Source organism: Ictidomys tridecemlineatus, unplaced genomic scaffold (genome assembly GCF_052094955.1).
Source record: "Ictidomys tridecemlineatus isolate mIctTri1 unplaced genomic scaffold, mIctTri1.hap1 Scaffold_54, whole genome shotgun sequence".
NCBI classification, from domain to species: domain Eukaryota; kingdom Metazoa; phylum Chordata; class Mammalia; order Rodentia; family Sciuridae; genus Ictidomys; species Ictidomys tridecemlineatus.
In genome coordinates, this window is record NW_027523576.1 from 1,218,471 (window position 1) to 1,239,895 (window position 21,425).

At 34.8% G+C, this 21,425-nt stretch overlaps 1 protein-coding gene across 1 annotated transcript; it reads right to left on the bottom strand.

The window, feature by feature from the left end:
• Positions 1 to 320: 320 nt before the first annotated feature.
• LOC144373952 (transport and Golgi organization protein 1 homolog) lies at positions 321 to 20,873 on the bottom strand. Its single transcript, XM_078036899.1, has 22 exons — positions 20,727 to 20,873; positions 19,506 to 19,637; positions 17,205 to 17,226; positions 16,196 to 16,284; positions 15,882 to 15,959; positions 15,684 to 15,794; positions 14,391 to 14,462; positions 14,107 to 14,211; positions 13,341 to 13,463; positions 13,138 to 13,243; positions 12,057 to 12,112; positions 11,878 to 11,968; positions 11,568 to 11,706; positions 6,722 to 6,823; positions 5,813 to 5,873; positions 5,663 to 5,698; positions 5,518 to 5,585; positions 5,298 to 5,398; positions 4,979 to 5,116; positions 3,933 to 4,009; positions 2,166 to 2,328; positions 321 to 1,148 (listed from the first exon to the last, which is right to left on the bottom strand). The coding sequence occupies exons 1-22, from the start codon at positions 20,871 to 20,873 to the stop codon at positions 865 to 867; spliced, it is 2,301 nt and encodes a 766-aa protein (XP_077893025.1). The 3' UTR covers positions 321 to 864.
• Between the last annotated feature and the right edge of the window lie 552 nt (positions 20,874 to 21,425).

Genomic DNA, 21,425 nt, shown 5'->3' on the forward strand with positions numbered 1-21,425 from the left:
TAATGGCAAAAGCAGTAGAACTTCAGGTCAAACAACTCTTGCTATTAATGTAAACTCATTCTCAGAAAACCATTCTCACATAGACAGTGGTTAGAAAAAAGTACAGGAATGTGCTACAAAAATAGAGCCACAAGACTTCTCACAAGTAAAAGAAATCCTCTATAGAAGTCCACAGTTGACCAAGGTCCAGCCTCCTTAACAGTGAGCAACAGGGAATATGCTGCCAAGTCACCATCTTCAGTTCTGAGAGTGAGTTTACATGCTTCCCCAATGGCACAAAGTCTCATGACGATCCAATGAATCAACAGACACTTGGGAAATATTAATAAACAATTTTTTATGAACTATTACAACAAAGAACTTCAGCAAGAAGGAAAATGAAGTTTATGATCTTTGAGTAAACATTTTTAGCGTAACAGTCTCTGCGACCAGATATTGAAAGAGAAAAAAATCAAGCTTATAAAACACCATTTCTCTGTTATCAACTGTAATACACTAAAAATAGGATAATGAAAATACATGTTCTTAAAGCATTTCCACAAGAAATGTCCATAATTATGACATTCTAAATCATTTAGCAATTGTATATGCTACATTAACTAAAACAAAGATATTCCTTATTGCACATTTTAAAATTGGAAGAATACTCTAGCTTAAGTGGGGATATTTAGGGGGAAAATATTTTGGCTCAAAATGTATACTGCGCCAAGGCAGCTTTATTCTAAAAACATAAATCTTTTAAAATAAACTTTTATATTTTGAAGCCAATAATCCTTTAACTCGATGAATAGTTCATAGTCCATTTTCTGACTAAGTGTCAGAGGTTAATTTTACAGGCCCTGTTTTAAGGCCTGTGAACATCCCTCACACCTGAGAATCAGGTGTAGGTGGAGCTTCATCTTTAAAGCCTGAAGGCATTAAGTCTTTTGCAGCAGGTGGTGGCCCATAGTCTTGGGGACCATGAGTTGGAGGTGGTAATGGGGCACCAGAAATGAAGTACTCTCTTGGGCCAAATGAGCCTAAAGGTCTAAATGGTGCTGGTGCAGGTTCTGGAAAAAAATCACGAGGGTCAAAAGGCAAATCCTGTTTTCCAGGTGAAACACCTGGTGCATATTCTCTGAAGCCTATTGGTGGATGAATACCAGGACCTGGAAAATAAAAAGGAAGTTATGTAAATACCCAGAAATTTCTGAACTAGGGTGATTTCAAGTATGTTGATATTATAGTCTTTAATTTCTCTCAAGCCTAGAACATCAACTGGTGAACATCCTGACTTGCCAGATGAGGCAAACTGAAATGGAACAAGTTTAGGTTATAGACTTTGGCCAACCAGCCATGAAGCAACATATTAAGGATTTAAATATGGCTCTACCTAGCTCCAGGCTTGTCGTTTTTCTTTTCCTACTATATAATTGCAGAATTATTTCTATCTCACAAGAGCTCCATTTATATTTGGAAGTACTATATTACCATGAAAAGATGATAGATTATGAAATAAGAACTTTACTACATCAAAGAAATTTTGATAAAAGGAAATCCCACTATTTATTACTCTATCCATTAAAAATTCATGAAGTATTTCAGCATGGACTTTACACATGCCATCAGAATCAAGGTGCAGGCCCTCCAGGAAAAGGCCTTCCACAGCCACCTAATTAAATCAGCAACATTTATTAGATCACTGTTAAATCCTCCTCTTTAACACTTCCCTCTGACTTTTCTCAAGGTAAGGAGGGTTTGACTTTTCCTTTTCTATATTCTATAACCTACTGCTTATGCTTCCATTATGGGTGATTACAAACTTTATGTTGTAGGATTTTCATATCTGTGACAAAATTTTAAGTTATGGCATGCATCTCATCCACCTTTCCATCTATTGCAGTGCATATCAACAGATTTTCAACAAACATCTGCAGAAGTAATATTTCTGGCTTTTCTGTATATAGCCCCTTATCCTTGTCTATGAGAGATAGCTATTGCCTATCTCAGTATAAGATTATGTAGTGTCCCATATGTGCCAGAAAACTGGAGGAAAAGTTAAAATGTACTCAGCTTTATCCTTTCATTGTTAAGACCTGAGATAGCAACCAACTGTTTTAGCAAGCAATAGAAGTGGAAGATGAATGTGATTTATAAGTCAATCACTACTATTCAGATCATCATACCAAAAGGTGGAGGAATTGGCTGAGGCCCAAAAGGCCCACCGAGCTGAAGTGGCAGTCCATACCGAATGGGAGGTGGTGGAGGCCATCCCATTGGGGGTTCCATGGGGGGGCCCATGAAGGGTACCCCTGAGAAAGGAGGGGGCCCTTTCATAGCCATATGAACCTGCAATTTAAGATTTGAAAGAAGTTAAAAGTTTTAAAATTCCTATGTATTAAGACAAAGTACCAACACCGATAAAAGCTAAAACCCAAAACAGGCACCTGTCCAGAGAACACCATCAGTGCAACAAAACTCTACCCACCCCTCCTGTGTATTCCCACTGACAGCTTACAGAAGTTGGAAGGATGCCACAAGAGGGACCAGTTTGTTACTGATTATATCTGCACAGGAAAGGGAAAGGCAAGAGGACTGGCAGAGGTTGTTAACAGAGGTGATTTCTGACCAGTATGTCATGTTGTATTCACTACAATCTATTTCAAAGGGACTCCCCCCTCCCCATCACTTCCCTTTCATCACAATAGCTCATTACTTCCATATTAAGAATGAACAGAATAAAATGAAAAATCCATTCTCTACCCATGTAATAATAGCTACTATTCAGAGTATCTTCGGTAAGTCTTTCATATATTATTCAACCTCTGAGATCTTTAAGTAGACTGTCTTGTTTTAAATAAGAGGGAACAAAAGCAAATGGAATATCATAATTTGTTGAAGGCCACACTGCATATTAAAGAAACTCAATCCCAGGTTTGCCTCCAAGCCATGCTTTTCCCACCTCTACTCCTCTCTAACAATGGGTCTTTGCTCTCTTTTAAATCTTCTACTACAAAGGGGTTTGGGGTCTTATCTAAGCTGCCCTTAGATTTCTCCAGAGATGTATATTCCTAGAATATATATACACTGGAACTTGAGAAGTATTTTCCATCACAGTGCTATATACACAAATTAGGAAGAAAAGGCTTTAATATTTACTTTCATTTACTGTACACCATTTGAGATATTGATTTATCATTTCCTATGAGTAGTGGGTTTTAAACTAAACAATTAAAAATTTATTTTATTATAGAGCTTCAGAAGACCTACCAGATATAATAGCAACACAGTTACAAGAGAATACACTTATGTGAACAAATGAGACCATTGCTTGGGACTGGCTCAAGAGGTCATTTCAGATTATCATTGTTTCACTGAAACAGTATTTCACTTTCAGAAAATCTGATACCAATCTAATTCAAATCACTCAAAATAGGGTTTGCACAAATGGAGGAATTCTTAAATAACATTCTTCCAAACAAAAATAAAAATGATGAATTATATAATTTATAATGAATTTACTTTGCCTTAGAAGATTCAACACAAAACACCATATAAAGTTAGAGTGATAACTTTTTACATTCTGTAGTTCATTATAGTTGTACACACTTAAGCAACATTCCCAAGTTAAGGAGAAAAGTAAGCTCAATATTGCATGCAGTTTAAAGCAAACAAGATCAGTGTCATGCTCTGAATATCCTTCCCATAAATGCACAGAATAAAATCCAATTCAGTTCTCAACCACTAAGTACTTACTCCAACTGGATGCTCAGTCAAAGAAGTAATGGTGGAGACTGAGGGGGTCTCAGGTTCTTGGGGAACAGTTTGCTTTTTAAAAAACAAATGGGATAGTACAAATAGAACACAAAGAAGGATAAAGCAAAGAGAAAGTACTGTAGGAAAGCTACATGTTCCTGCATGACCACATGATTCACAGTAACTACAAAACTTACCTTGCCCTCATTCGTCACCTTAGCTGGAGAAGAACTTCTGGAGCTGCTGTTCATGTGAGCTGGACCACATCCTGGGTCTGTTAGAGATCAAAGAATGGATTCCGACTTATTCTAACATGAAAAGAATAAAAATCCTCCATCCACAATTACAGATTCTTTGAAATTACTTGGTCCTTTACCAGAGGCAACGGGTTTCCCAGATGCCTCAGAAGACCAGTACGAGGTAAAGGTCCATCCATTGACCCTTGGGAAAGAAAGATCAGAGCCCTTGTATGTATTTTTCAGAAGAAATAAACCACTGGTGGATAGGTCAGGGTTCAACAATAACTGGAAAGCAACATTAAAAATGGGTTGCCCAGGGGTTGGGGTCATAGCTCAGTTGTAGAGTGTTTGCCTAGCATGTGTGAGGCACTGGGTTTGATTCTCAGCACACATTTAAAAAATAAATAAAGATATCATGTCCATCTACAATTAAAAATATTTTTTTAATAAAAATGGGTTGCCCAATACATAAATCACAATTTATGAAGAGACTTAAGTAAAATAAAGAACTGCCTTGGGTTGATAGAACAGCAGATTAATAAGTACTGGTCCTAAACTTTAAGCTATAGACTTGAAGTATGTGTAGGCTGTTTTTTCTTTAGTCTGTATAACCTGACTTCCAATCTTACCAAGACTACAGTCCTATTTAGAATTGGAAATAAGACTCAGTATTTCATGTTGGAAATATGTATGCTACATAAAGTTTAAGGCTACTTTTATAATATTTTGGAAAGGAACACCATAGAGATTTAATTTAAAGATAAAGGTTTACACTTCACAGTGTAAAATTTAAAAGAAAAAAACAATACAGGGACCTCCAGGAAAAAAAAAATGTTTTCTATTCTAGAACAGATTTTACAGAAAACATTCACAAAGATAACGTAAGAAATTATCTTCTATGTATTGTACAGGCCCAAATTCTATGTTTTTATTAGAATATTCAAAAGGGAAAAAAAAACAAAACCTTGAAGCAGTTTACTATAAAGCAACATGTGAATGCTCACCAAATCCGTTTCTGGGCATATCTTTTTGATTAAGAGTAGCAGAAGGAGGTCTTCCAGCTTGCTCTGCCGTCAGTGGAGGGGAACATTCTCCACCACTCACGGGCGATGGACCAAAAGAGCCATTATGGTTCAGTGGACCTAAAGACAACAATGCCGTGTTACTACTTTAAGGTAGCCTTCTCCCTGACACCAACCCTCACCTCCTGCTTTAGCAAATCATTCAGATTATTTCATAACCATTACACACAGAAATAAAAAGTAATTTACATACATTCTGCACCAAGAAATAAAATAGCTCCTTTTACAAAGTGCCCCCTACCTCTCAGAGGAGGATTTTGTAAATTTGGTCTTCCCAGCATAGGTTTTACAATCATGGGTTCATCTTGCTGCATTGCCATCTTTTGGGTCATTTCCAATAGTCTTGAATATTGAGAAAGAATGGGCTGAATTATGAAACAGCAATCTATTCCTTCATAGATAATATCTAGCATAACCTTAAAACACTATAAAACATATAGTAAGATACCAAAATCACATACTTCTGTCTCAAATTAGCAGCTTCCCTTTTCTCTTCAGCTATAGCTCTTTCTGCAGAACGAGCTTTGAGCTATTAAAGAGAAAATATTCAAATTCAGTTGCTGTAGGCTATGCACAAAATGAAGAAAAGGGGGAAAAAAATCTTACCCAATTATCATGAGCTTTCTTCTCCTGCACAGCAATCTGAAAAAGACAACACATTAAAAAATATGTTTTTAGGGACTCATTATAATAGCCTATAATTGTCTGTATTAGATACAAAGAATTCTGCAACTACAGGACAGTATTAATTACTACCTGGTTTTTAAATGAGCGCTCGGTTTTCTGTAGTTCTTCTTCCAGTTCTTCAATTCTCCACCTAAGAATTACAACAATTGAATAACATTTGAAACATTCTGACCATTTTCCCTTTATTCCATCAGCTATACTTTTAAAGACTTTATCATACATAAGAAAAACATTTCTATAGTTATATGAATCCAGTGTGATCAAAACTAATACTACAGACCAGGTGCAATGCCACATGCCAGTAATCCCAATGATTGGGAAGCTGAGGCAGGAGGATCACAAGTTCGAGGTCAGTCTCAGCAATTAAGTGGGAACCTATGCAACTGAGACCCTGTCTCAAGGGAAAAAAAAGGTCTAAGGATGTAGCTTAGTAGTAAAGCACCAAAAATAAATAAATAAATAAAATAAAAACCTAATACTAATAACTTCTTTATCATTTAATTGCTAAAGATTCTGAATGATAAATTATAATTTCTGTAACTGTTCATCAGTGTGTTCTCAAGTAATTCTGCTAGAAATATCTTCCTCCTTAAAACATTTTTTATTTTTTTCAAATTATATCCATAGAAGATTTCCAAGGTCTATCAAATGCCACACTTTTGTGGGTCTTGATACATCACACAGCAAACTGATTTCTTAAAGAATTACTACAACAATCAAAACCCCCAGAATTGTTTGCATTGACCAAGTTCCCTATGGTCTTTCCCATTGGGTGTAAGTAAATTTTTTGTTAACATTTTTCATTTGTAAAGTTGAAATTTATTTTTTCTCCTGTGTGAATTGAATGTATTCATATCCTCTCGTTATTTATACTTCCATGCTATTTTCTTCTATCTACATAATGTAAAAAAAGATTAAAAAAGAAAGCTAACACTAGATCATTAGACATTGACACCCTCCTTTAGAAACTGAACTCACTTGTAATTTTTAACTTCCTGTACAGCGGAAACCACCGTTTCATCTGCAGCTGACAGCCGCTGCTCTTTTTCTAGTCTCTCATATTCTTCGTGGCTTAGTTTCCTAAAATAAAGCCAGTTATCAAATCAAAAGTTTCTCTTTGTAAATATCACTTCCCACAATTCTATAAAATGCTTAGGCACATAAAATAGAAATTCAAACCTGCAATTTCGTAAATCAAACTCTGGCAAATCACTTACATTTTCTAACTTCTCCTCTTAATTCTCTACTTACCAGTAAATAAAATAAATGTGAAAACAACATGTGCCCCAAGGGCAAGTATCCTGTGTGTAAGATAATAAAAACTCACTTTACTTTACTTCAATGTGGAAGATCAGGACTGATCAACCTAACATAATTAAACATATTAGGATAAAGCAGGGGATAATTCTTTTCTTGTTTCTGCCATGGGTAGGACACTAAGTATATCTTTGTCATGGAGGAACTCTTTTCTCAATCCAAGACTGGTACCATAATAAAGATATAGTCAGTCAAAGAAAAAATCTTCTAGAATATGTCTTTTTAGCTATGCAATTAACGTCAGAACATTTTTCACACTTTAGATATCTATTTCAAAAGAATTGCAATTAAGCAAAAAGACAAATCTGAGTTTTGATAATGTCTGAAAAGAAGCCAAACTGACCCACGATCAGAGTATTATCTACTGACAAGTTTTAACTCTGATCATGAAACTCAAGATGTTCATCTACTGAGACAAAGGTAGCCACATTTAATGATTTAAAAAATACTATTTTCTGCTATCCTTGTATTACTTTAGCCATAGTTCTAATTCAAAAGATAATTAAATTGAAACTTAATTTTCCATAAATCAGAAGAACTATAGTAAAAAAGGATTATTGATACCAAATAGAAAAAGGGGATTATATATTCTTATATAGCTTCTCATTTAATTCTTCAGCAAGTATTTTATGAGTGGCTATAATATACTAGTTACCTTGTAAGATGCTAAAGAATAAAAGAGCTCACTGTTTCAGGTACAAATGACACCTAAAGGAATATAATAATTTTCCCCACTGGCTTAAGAAGGAATATGGAGAAAACTGAATCTTGAAGGACAGAGAGAATTTTGTTTCCAATTATCAAAGAGTTAGTCTGAGAGTACTAAGAACAATCAAAACATCTTTATAAGAATATAAAATTGTGTTTGAAAGGATCCAAGCTAAAAAGGCAGTGAAGATATATGTATGTGGCCAAGATCCATTAGAAAAAGGAATCTCAGAATTACAAGTAAGGCTGGCACTTTAAGGTACTTTTCTCCTAGGTTTACTCACATATTGAAGATAACACAAAGATATAATGAGTCTGAACTAAGCCTTCATCAAATTCCTGGGCTTAGGGGAAAAAACAAGTGTTTGGGGCTACAAATAAAGGGACCCTTAATAAAAGCCCTAGCCTTTGAGTTTAGATTAGAAAGTACTGCACACTTAAGTGATGAACAGGCAAAAAATCCAAAAGGAATAATACTGAAACATTGAAAAGACAAGTCATTTTTGAATTATCTTAATTGCTGACTAAGTTTAAAGTGACAGACAATCTTACTCAAGTAACCTCAACACTTTTCTATAAAAAGATAACTTCATCTTAGTCCTCAAATTTCATCTATAATTATCAAAACAATGTTAGCCAATCAAAACTGATCAGGCACTCCATAAGACAAAATTCTGTGAGAAAAAAATCCCACAGAAAAGGAAACCACCTAATGGGGTTATCCGCACATGTTTTAAAATCACTGTGCTTTATATACTCAAAAAAGTAAAGTCAAGATTATGAATTTCAGGTTTGGGAATATAGTTTAGTTGTTAGAGTGCTGCCTTGCATGCACAAGGCTCTGAGTTCAAACCCCAGCACCACAAAAGAGGAAAAAAAAAAGATTATGAATTTTGTCAAAGGATTAGAAACTATAAAACCAAGAAATAGTTGAGTGTGGTGACCTACCTACAATCGAAGATACTCAGGAGGCAGAGGCAGAATGATGAGATTAAGGATAGCTTGGAAAGCAGTAAGACACTAGTCCCTTATGAGAAAGAGCAAGGAGTCTGGGGAGGTAGCTAAATAGTAGAGCACATGGCTCAAGGTCCTGGGTTTGAGCTGTAGTACTGAAATAGGACTGGGGTTGTGGCTCAGTGGTGAAGCACATGCCCCACATGTGTGGGGCACTGGGATCAGTCCTCAACACCACATAAAATAAATAAAATATTGTGTCGGGCTGGGGATGTGGCTCAAGCAATAGTGCGCTCGCCTGGCATGTATGCAGCCCGGGTTCAATCCTCAGGACCACATACAAACAAAGATGTTGTGTCCGCTAAAAACTAAAAAATAAATATTAAAATTCTCTCTTTCTCTCTCTCTTAAAAAAATTCTATAAAAAATAAAATAAAATATTATGTCCATCTACAACTAAAATAATATTTTAAACCCTGAACTTTTTAAAATCCTAAACTCAATGAATGATTTTAGCAGCAGATTTGGGAAGTAAAATAAATCCTAGCGCTTTTAAGACATGTCAGAAGAAAATATCCAGAAGAAGTAAATCCAGAATGTAGGAGGCAGGGGAAATCAAATTCTAATATGCATTATTATAATCGAGAGAATGAGGTAAAATCAACATTTAAAAAAAGACTCAAGAAATATTTAATGGTCCCAAACAACATAACTGCAAGAGGAAAAAGTGGGTGGGGTGGGTAAAACTACACCTAGGCACTTCCCAATAAAACTGTTAAAAAACCAGAGAAATGACTACAGGAACTAGGGGAGGGATAAGACCAAACAACAATGATAATGGACTCCTTAAAGAAAAAATTTAGAACAGATGGTAATTAATTGGATATTTTTAAATTGCTAAAACTAAGTAACAGTCAAAATTCAGTAGCCAAAAGAGAGATCCTTTAAAAATGGAAACTGGTTTTAACTCTAATCATGAAGTTCATGTCAACCTAATACAGATTATAAAGGTAGCAATATTTAGTGGATAAAATACTATTCTGTTTATCCTTGTACTACTTTGATACACTAATCAAATCTATCATTAAAGGACAATGTTCAAATAGAATGAAAATAATTTCAAATATGAAACCAACAGTGTAGAATGCAGAACTACAGAAACTTTAAATATGTGTATAAATTGAATGAATGTCTTATGGAGTTCACAGTATATGAAGTACTAACATACAATGCCACAACAGTTATCTGATTCGGGAGCTACTTAAAGCCCATAAAAAAAAAATAATAAACCTATTAATCTATGTCAGGTTTTTATTAAATCCAGAATATATACCATGGCCTTTAAATTATGAGAAGATGAATAAAATTATAATTATAATTATATAATTACAATTATATAATTATAATTCCATTATAATTTATGATTACATCAAGCTTATACAGGGGATGAGGAAAATAATTAAAAATATTTAAACTATTAAAAAGATACAAGGAAGAAAAAAAGAACAGGTCATCAAATAGAAATCAAATTCTTCATAAACCACAGGCACATATTGACATGGACAGACATATTTTAGAAAGTCCACTCAAGCAGCTATAGAGAAAATTACTAAGAATTTGAAATAAATTATATAAAAATATAAATAATGGAGAATGAAGACAGATGACCTAGGTTAGAAACAGAAAAGATGACACAGGCATGAACTAACATAGTACCTGGGGATGAGTAAAAAGAGTACAAACCACAGATGATGACTGAATGAATTTTGGAGGAGTTGAGAAAAATAGTGCTATAATTTAACTGCATTACAAAGAAAATTAATTGCCATTTAGGTCATTCATATTACTAGTAGGGACAGAGAAAACAAGTGTTCTCAAATAAAAAGTGATAAAATGAGAAATGTTTCTTTGAAACAGGCCAGGCATTTAGAACTGGCCTGAACAAAAATTTGAGATTCTAAAAAGGTCGCTTGGAGATCACAGAATTTTAGAAAAGTTAATGGAAAGGTTTTAATATTTAATGCATTAATTAGGCAACAGAAGTCAAAATACCTAAAAATAGTTAGGTCTATAAGAAGGTCTGTCTTTGCTTTAACAAGATATATATATATATGCCGAAGAGTAAAATCAGGTGCAAACAAACAAAATCTGACACAAAAAACCTATTTTTAGAGAATTCAAGTATTTTTGTGGATTAAAAACTTCAAATGAACTTTCAAAAAATAACTAGCTCCACACTGAGAAGATTAATATATAAATATATACTACAAACAAGTACTTCTGTAATCATAACTCCTAAGGTCCTTGCCACAGTTCAATTTTTAGTGTGAACATCTGAGATATTCAAGTCCAAAACTTGTACCATCAATAAGTAAATATTATTCCTTTTTGAAGTTTTTATTCTACTAAAACATGTCATTCCAAATCACTCAGTATTTTTAAAGGTCCAGAGTTAGAGATAAAAGTTCAAAACATTAGAATTACATAACTGATCACAATGAAAGGTAATTAAAATAAATAGTGGGATCATAGAAAGGGCCTAGATCTTTTGAGAGGTATTTCCACATCAGTGACTGTTAATACCAGTTTACCACTTCCTGCCTTCATATGAATTTGACAATTGATTACGATGTCCTCACAGCCTTAGTTTATGGTTCCAACTACCTCAGGACTCTTAAGACTGATGATGGAAAGAAAAATGCAACTTATAGGAAACAAAACACAAAGGAGAAAAGACAAATCTCTACTTATTACAACTAGAAAAAATTGTAAATAATCTTAAGAAAAGATAAAATTATCTGTTAGTTCACACAGTGATAACAATAACAAACAATGAAAATCTTACTTTTGGAGTGCCATCTCATTTTGCTGGTAGAGTTCATTTAAAATCTCCACTTTCTGCCTAAGAGTTTTGCATTCCTCTTCCAGTTCAGCTTTAGAAGACCGTAGTGAATTGCAGTCACTTTCTAATTTCTTTATTTGGTCTGTAAAGGATAAAACAGCTTATCTCTATATGTGTACAAGGACTTAAGAACTTGTTTGAGGGAGTAGTGCCAAGAAAAGTAAGAAGCATGAAAGCAAGAAGCCATTCTTTATCTTTCCAATAAAATTTTAAGTCTTTTCAACATGGCAATTTCTTCTCAAGAAGAACCCACCTTCTAGATTACATATTGTGGACATCAAGGTGCTTTGCTTAAGTTGTAAAAGTTTTAGATCCTCTTCAACTACTGATATTGTAGTTTGTGTCTAAAAATTGCAGAAAAGAGAGGTATTCTTAAAAGTGAGGCACAGGAAGAATTCACAGGCACTATGGGACTCTTACAAAGAACTATACCCGAGAGACATCCATCATCTGCTTAATTTGATCTTTGATCTTCTCGTTCCGATCACCTAAAAAACAAAAGACTTTTAGCTTTTCCTTTCCTTACTTTTAACTCTATATTCTCCTAACTTCCCCAAACTAAAAAATGATTGTGTTCAAACACCGGAAGAAAAAAAAATCAATTAAATAATTAAACTGATTAGACTAATGACTTTTAAGAGAATTGCAAGCTTAGATTTAAAAAAAAAAAAAAGAAAGAGGTGAATTTCAGACTGGGGTTGTGGCTCAGTGGTAGAGTGCTCACCTAGCATGTGTGAGGCACTGAGTTTGATCCTCAGCATAAAAATAAATAAAAGTACTGTGTCTGTTTTTTTTAAAAAAAAAGGTGAATTTCTAGTTTGCACAACTAAAATGTTATCTATGTTATTCTTGTAAGATAAAAGCTTTTCTTCTCTCTCAGATCTATCTTCACCTGGGCAAGTAAGTGTCTTGTTTAGAAAGATTCAATCCTCTATTTTCTCCCTGAATCTACTACCAGGTGTGGTTTGAAATACTTGCTATGTAAGCAATATCCAACTTGGGAGAAAACATCTGGAAATATTTTCCTCATCAGTAAACACTGTTACACTCCCTCTCTAGCTTTCTGATAGTCTCTAGCCTCTGTTCTCACAGCCTTAGTTTATGGTTCCAACTACCTCCGGACTCTTAAGACTGACTGTGGACTTAAAACCACAGAGCCATAGAGATGATGAGTATCAAAATCAAGTATCATCTGCATAAGTTAAGAAATAAATTTCTCTTACTGTACAATGTTCAATACTTAGAGGTTTAGGATGTGACTATTGTAGCTGCAGTGTACTTACTAGTTTTCAATGGGATAGAAAAAGTCAAGTGTTCTTCACATGCCTATTGCTACATTATACCCCAGCAACCCACCTCTGCCAATGCAACAGACATATCTATAGATCCAGTGATATGTGTCTACAACCCTGAAGCTTAAGAAGAAATTCAGCCAGCTGAAAAGTGGCATCTGTATACTTAATTAAAGACAGGAAAGCAAAAAAGGATTCAACCTCCCTGAGACTGATCTTACCTGCTAACTCTCCATTGGTTAATTCATCTGACTCATCTCGACTTTGATCCTCAGATTCAGATTCACATTGTAACCGATTCAACTGTGTGATGTAATTAGTTAGAGCCTAGAAAAGAAGCAAAAGGTTGGAAGACTCTCAATTTTAATTCAAAGATTTCAGGAGAATTCATGAGATGAAACATGTATTTGGAGTATAAACTTACATTAATAGTATCATCTTTAAGACTAAGCGTTACTTGTAAATCTTTCTGTGACTTCTCAAATGATTTCATTTGTTCACTGAGCTCAGCGTGTGATGTACTCCAGTCTTTCACTTCCTGCTGCAACTGAAAAGTCAAAACAAATGAATTCCTATGGGTTAGGGAGGGGTTTCTGCACTGGATACATCAGGACTACAAGACTTAGACAAAGAAATACAGAGCCATACTCCTCGGTGGCCTCCCTCAATCAAGGAGGTTGAGACCTTGGTTAAGGAAGAGGGCAGAGTGGCCTCAACTCTCACAGCTGCAGTAAGAACATCAGAGCTATCAGGAAGTTGACCCTGTTTATTGCATTCCCCAGAAAATTGCTGCCAATTCAAATAATTTACCTCCAGCAGGAATGGCTGGGCACATATGACTGTCTCCTAAATTTAGATTCCTTATCATGTAATCTTCCCTTGGCCGGTGAATCAGTAACTACTCAAAAGAGGATCATAAAATACTTAATTTTCTGGTTTAAAAAGTTTCTTTGAGGCTATGCAAGTTAATAACTGATTGACATTTGATAAGAAAAGCAATAATCCAAAAATCCAAAACAGATGGAGACCATATATATGCACTCAATTTGGGGAGCATTGTTTAAACTTTGCATATCTAGAAAAGGTCCTACATGAATATTCCTTACCTCAGAAACAGATCCAAAAAAGATACAAGATAATGATATTCACTTCTCTAGTTTACCTTATGTATGACATCAAATTTTATTTACCTGCTCTTTCTTCTTCTTAAGCATGGTATTTTCTTTCTGAAGCTGACAGCATTCCAACTTCACCTTCTCTTCACGAAGCTTAGCTTCATTAAGGACAATGTGAAGCTAATGCAAAACACTACAGTTAGTGAATTAATTCCAAAGAAAAAACAAAGTTATACTTTCCCAAACCACACATCATACAGTTCTCATTTTTTGCACATTTTAGCACACCTCAAATTTTTGGTCTGCAACAAAACTAAGATATAGTATTAATATCCGTTAGCAAGAGTTGGCAGCTTTACCTCTGAAAGTTCAGAAGTATTCACTGAAATGACATCTTTAAGCTTCTCTATAGTTTTCTTATTTTCCATTATCTGCCAGGTGAAAACAGAACACAAAATATGCATTAGGATTTCAGTAGAAATACTGATATATATATGTGTGTGTGTGTACACACACATATATATACTAAAAAGATAAACACAACAAAATTTTTGTCAAGCCATCCCATTACATTTCAGGTAAATGCAGGGGATCCAGCTTTGGACTAAGCAAAAAATCAAGAACTGAAAGAGATGAGGGAAAATGAAGTCATAAATATTTCATGGCATCCACAACCTTACTGTTTATGAGATAACCAGAAAAAAAAGGTCAAAGTATAGAAAATCATAATGCAATAAGTAAATAAAATGTTTTAAAGCATAGAAAATTAACTAATTAATTACTGTTTCAAGTAAACCAGTTCAAATTAGTAATTTTTTTCTAGTGATAGAGAAAAAAATTTCCCAAGATCATTTTTAAAATTTTCTTATCTGAAGTAAAAAATGATAAAATTTAAGGAAGAATAGACTAATCTCACATACAGAAGAAATCCAAAAAATTTATAAATATACCCGCTCCTTAAGGAAATAGATATAACTCTGCAATCTTTGTTTGCAATGCCTGGGATTGAATCCTGGGCCTCATGTATGCTAGGCAAGTGCTCTACCATGAGCTGCATCCTGAGCTTGTAACTCTTCATACTTTAACTGTGGGCTGTGCATGGTAACTTCCAAAGAATACAATATGAAAAGGATTGGAAAGAATTTTTACAGTGGAGAAATCTGATAAATACTACCTCAGCTAGGTGATCAAGCTTACTTGGGGGTAGGATATTTTAGAACACACTCTCTACTATCTTTTGCAACTTTTATGTAATTATAGAAACTTATAAAAATTGAAAATGAAACATGAATTGAAAATGAAATAAATTTTTTTAAGTACAGAAAATTGATTAATTCATTACTCTTTCAAGTAAAAAGTAAACAAATACTGTTCAACTGGACAATAGTTTTTTAGTTGTTCTGCATGTTTCCAAGGGCAGAGCAAAGCAATATGAAAATTATCCAAGGTTGAGAATAAAAATATTTCCTAGGCCCATAAAAATAATTTGTTGTATCAGTACTTAAAAGTTCCACAAAATGGGCAGAAGTGGGTTCAACTTCCTTGGCTCCTAATCTTACTTTAGTTAACAGCTAGACTAAGTTTAACTTAACCAATTTTACAAAATATTCCAAAAGCCAAATTGCAGTAACACTTAGCAGCAAAACTCTTACCAAGTCCTGATTCTTAGCTTTCTGTTCTTTCTCAGATTCTAACATAACATGAAGACTTTTAGCTCTCTCATCCAGAAGTTCATTAGCTTTTTCAAGAAGCTTCATTTTATCCTGGAAAAAATAGGTGTCAAGATTACTCACTCATTACATTTACTTTTGAGTTTAGAATGTAATTCCCCCCAAAAAAGGGATTTTTACCTTGTAATTAGTTGTTTCATCAGAAAGAATCATTTTTTGTTTCATGGTTTCTTGAACCTGTTTCTTTGATTCCTTCACCTATGCAAATAAAGCATTCAGAATTAAGATACACAAATTATAGTGCTACTATACAAGTTACTTCCAGACAAGTGACCCTTTCCAGAAGAAAGCAGTACTTAATACATGACTGCTTAGAATTTGGATGATTTGTAGGAAATAATGAAAAAAATTTTAAAATACGATTTTTAAATTAAAACAGGTAGAAATGATTCAAGCTAGAACCAAGGGAGAAAGAAACAAAAAAATAATTATACCTTCTGTTCATAATTTGACAATTTATGCATTAGTTCTTCATTTTCTTTTATGAAATTGTTCACCTTTTTGGAAATTTGCTGTTCATTGACTAAAAGGGGGAAATATACAAGATTATTACAATCACTAAATGAAATTCAATTATTCAATCTACTAAAAGCAAAGACATGTTATATGGTACTATGAGGAAATACTTCTTAGCATAGCTATTATGCTTTTAAAAAGAAATCTATGCTTATTAGCAATAAGAGTATAAAAATTATTAAAATTTAAGAAAAATATAAGAACAATGATATTTTGCTGGGCGCAATGGTACACACCTGTAATCCCAGTGGCTCAGGAGGCTGAGCTAGAAGGATCCCAAGTTCAAAGCCAGCCTCAGCAAGAGCGAGACACTAAGCAACTAAATGAGACTTGGTCTCTAAATATAGGAGGTTGGGGATGTGGCTCAGTAGCGTGCCCCAAAGTTCAATCCCAGGTACCCCTCCCATCCAAAATGATATTTCAATTTAAGCTTATTTCACAGATGGGAAATACAGTAAAGTGTTGTAGCTTGATATTCCTCCCTTCTCAAAACACTTTCTTTTCAGAAAATGGAATCATTTAATTCTTTGCAAAGAAAAACAGAAATGAAAACATACTGATTCACATTACCATTCTTTAAATTATCTACTCAATTACTTTATGCATGATTAAATCATTAGCATAGAAATACTCTTCAAATGTAATACATCTGCATTATATCAATATTCAAAGTTAATCTGCCCCAAATTAAAACTTATCATCTCCCTATCCACAATTTGTTCCTCCTCTTTATCTCCTATCTCAGAGTTGGAACCATCATCATCTACTCTATTATCCATGCTAGCAACCTAGGAACAGTAAACTTTTCAGGAGGTAAAAAAGATAATAGACATTAAAAGTCACTGTATCTACTTCTAACATACATAAAACACACATCAAACACCAATACAAAGGGTTATTACAAGTTTAAGAGACCTAAAAATTTACCTTGATATACTCTATCTTTTACCTAGAAGAGAGAAAAAAGATTAAATTTGATATCAAACATCTGCTCAATAGAAACAGCATTCCTAAAACAACAATCAGAATCATAACCAAGTGAGAATTTAATAACATTCTGGTTCAGGATAATAATTTATAGGATTAAAAATAAGTAAAGGTTAACAAGCCTTTTAAATTTAATTGGTAGTGATATTTCATAAATAGCCTCTGACATAAAAACACTAAGATATGCACCTTATTTCACAGTAAATATGTGTGTGTGTATGTGTGTGTGTGTGTGTGTGTGTGTGTGTGTGTGTACTCAAAATCATTTACTTGACAATTCTAAATAACCAGGATAAAGTCTAGAAACAATGACTATTCAAAAGGAATCTGAGGAAACAATATTAAAGGCATAATCTTTGTACTAAGATATGCCACTTTCACTCACCAGAAAACACCTTAGAACTCCAATTTAAATTTGGCTATTGGCTGAATTTAGAAACTAAGAGGCTACATCATCTTATTTCTGCAAACCACTAAATGTATAGCAAGAATTCTGAAAGGGAAGACTGCTAGAAGAAAATGCACAAGCAACAAGAGAAATGACAATTAACATATTCTGGAAAGGACAAAAACAATCATTTCCAAAAGACAGCAATAAACTACCTGATAATAAAACGTAAGCAGAAATTTTTTTAAAACATCACTAAATTTCTTTATAACTTAGCATATTACTTGTCCTTTCAAATGTTATAAATGGTGATGGGATACTCAGATGTGTCCATGGATCATCCATGGGATCTTCGTAATAGGAAATTGCATTCAGAAAACTCCAACACAGAAAGAAATGAACATTTCTTTAATGTCATAGCCTTGCTAACCTTTTACTCAAAATGACAACAGAGGAAAATGGCAAGTAGCATAAAAGCAGTCATCTAAGGTAAGGACTAAAGTTCCAAAGTCAAATGCTGAAACTGAGGAGCAACAAGCTAGGAACCAGATCCCACATAACCTAGTGAAAAGAGAAACAGGTACCAGGGTTTTTGAAATGAAAGAAACAAGAGAGAGAAATATAAAATGTTGTCATGTTTTTCCCTTCTCTTTATCCTTCTATTTCCTTTTTCCTTTTAGCTGAGAAAAAGTTCAATGAGATTAGAAAATTCCTCACAGGAATCCAGGCAAACGATTCTTCTATTTAAGAAGGGAATACTTTCTAGGAGATTTTACACTCAATTGTACAAGGAGAGGAAACTTATCTTAACAATGATATGTCTGATATAATTAAGAAATCAGAAAAAGAACAATCAGATTTGAAAAGATTTGTATCCAATGCTTTTGACCTCTTTAACTGTTAGGCTTTTCATATGCAAAGTCCATTTACCTAAAATAATTTTCTTCCAATTATGTTAAATAACTATGAAACAGAATGACCTACAGTACAAACATAAGTATGTATAAGCACATATATATATATATATATATATATATATATATATATACACACACATACACACACACTTATACATATATGTACACATATACACAGAGATAGACTAATTCTGCTCAGGAAAAAAAAAGACTTAATGAACAAAACATTTAATGGATTTTTGGACAACACATAATCTATACTTCCAAATAAAAAGGTATTTTCTGAACATATGATCAAATCATAAAATCTGGGAAAAATTTATATAAAAGACTGGAAAAATTATCTCATCTCCTTTTTCTCATTTTACTATATTTCTTTGCAGCATTTCCCCCTGTTTATATGTGTTTATATTAACATACAGTTCATCAACATTTAAATCTTAGTTTCTGCTTTTTTTCCCCACTTCACATTTAATTGTGAGCATTTTCTGTACCTCAAAGCTTTGAAATAAATACATCTGCCTACTATTCCATTAATTGAACATACAATAACCCCTAAATGAATTATGTTGTGCTAAGTCTTCAATCTAATACACTGTTCCATTGAAAAACATTACCAAAATCTTCAAAGCATAGTTATTTCTTTAAGATAGATTACTAGACATATATGCTACATAAAAGGATATTTATCTAACCTATCCCATCTTTTATCCCACTTTTAAGACTTCTGATACATATGAAACTACTGGTCAGGATGGCTGTAAGAATTACCAGTTCTACCAACTGCACCCACACTAAATTATTTTATAAGGTTAGTTTGACTTAAACCACTAATTTGTGTTTTAGCAACTGAAAAAGAAAAAAAGGGGGGGCAGTGACTATATAAAATAATCCTTGTGCTTATGTGCTGAGGTATAAGTAAGTTAATTTACTCACAACAAGAACAGTTCTCCAAAAGAAAATGACAAAGGATATAATCCCAAAGAAAACAGTGAAAACTACAGGCTTCCATGGTAGTCCATAAAAATCAGGCCCAGGTTGAGTATCATCAGGCAATGTAGTAAACAGCTGAAACAGACAAATTAGAAGAAATGGGAAACCTTAAATTTATAACAAAACAGTCACAAAGAATCATGGCAATTCTAAACCAACCTCCTCATCAGAAATCAACCTCCTCAATATTTTCCAATAGCTTCTTCAAGAGAGAGGATACTGGCAGTCTCACATTTTTTGTTGGCTTGCAGTGTTTTCAAGTATAATGAATCTAAATACTTTTTTAAAAAATATTTATTTATGTATCTTTAGTTTTAGGGTGGACACATTGTTTTGTTTTTATATGGTGCAGAGGATCCAACCCAGTGCCTCATGTATGCTAGGCAAGCGCTCTACCACTGAACCACAACCCCAGCCTGAATCTAAATACTTTAAATTGAGCATACATTTCCAGTTTGTAACAGGCCCTATATCATCACATTGTCTAACACCTGGCTAGAATCCCTCTGGATCATTCTTTTCTCTTAGATAACCTGGTTTTTATAATTTAAAAAATTCATTTAAGACAAAAACTTAAATATATGAAAGAACTAATTAATTTTATGGCAACAAATAAAAACAATGATGATATAAGATTTTAAATCTTACTTCCATTCCACTCTTATATAAACAGATAAGTGACATGTAATTTCAGACAACTCTTGAAAACTGGCTTAAACTTCTCTGAATTTAACATCCTTCTATAAAATTCAAAGCCTAATTTTAAATGGTTGCTCAAAGGCAGTGCAGTAAACACCTGCCTACTCTTCCCTGTTTTCACCGCCCTCTACACGTAATAGGAGATAACTGTCATTTGGGCCCAATTCCCCAGCAGTCTCCGTAGGGAAAACACCTGTAGTAACCTTAGCTGTTTGGATTGTTGGCTGCATTTCGGAACATACCATGAGGTTGTCACCTCTATTCCGTCAAAAAAAAAAAGTGCAAGTGGGGAAAGCTCAAGTACACTCTCACCGGCCTCGCTTAACAATACACTCAAGTCCTGCCTGCCTTGGGCCCGACACACTCCATTTCTCCGTTGCCACGACAGTCAGTGCACCCACTCCGCCAGAACTCAGCCACCCGCCTGCCAGAGCTGGGGTCCCTCCCTGGGAATGGGACCGTCACCTCCAGTAGCTTGGCAATGAGGGCTGCGTAGAGCACCGACAGGGGTCCCAGGAGCTCCGGGTCCCCCGGGAAAGCAGTGACAGAAGGCACAGTGGCAGGTACTGAGTCCATGGTGTAGGGACAGCTGAGTGGAAGCAACGCTTCCATGCAGAACAGCACAGGACCCTCTTTCACCGTTTCCTATTTCGGTAGGACCCAGCGCAGGGGGCGGGTACTGGGAGTGAACTTTGCCTTCCTCCACCGCAGGCGCTTTCCGCCCAACGCAAGTAAAACGCGTCATCAGAGGAAGCCCCTGGGCCCACAGCAGTGAGAGGACAGAGGATGCAGAGGGGCGGGCAGGGAGCGGAAAGAACCAACTGCGGAGCCCAGCGGGGGACAGCGCAAGGAGAGCCCAGCAGAAGAGTCCAAATGAAAGGACTCCAGAAGGAAAGAGGCTCACCTGTCCCCGGAACTGGGAGAGGACCAGCGATTTAGAAGGCCCTGGAGGAAGCCAGGGAACTAGCAAAAGGGGATTATAGGCAGAGACTAGGAAAAAGGAGAAAGTCAGGCCTCCCAGCTCCTCCCAGAGCAAAACCCTTTTGTCAACGTGTTGAGACACCAGGTACCTACCTGCCCCAAAAGTGCAGACAGAAGAGGAGAAGCTTCTCCTGCTCCCTTCTAAAGGACTACTGCTTGGACTGGGCTTTCCTTCCCTGCTCA

Excerpts from the sequence above, each read along its gene's own strand:
- LOC144373952 (XM_078036899.1), bottom strand. The coding sequence starts at position 20,873 with ATGGAAGCGTTGCTTCCACTCAGCTGTCCCTACACCATGGACTCAGTA. Across the intron at positions 19,638-20,726 it reads TCATTGCCAAGCTACTGGAG|CTGTTTACTACATTGCCTGA; the intron begins GTGACGGTCCCA and ends TGTCTGTTTCAG. Across the intron at positions 14,463-15,683 it reads AAGCTAAGAATCAGGACTTG|ATAATGGAAAATAAGAAAAC; the intron begins GTAAGAGTTTTG and ends TTCACCTGGCAG.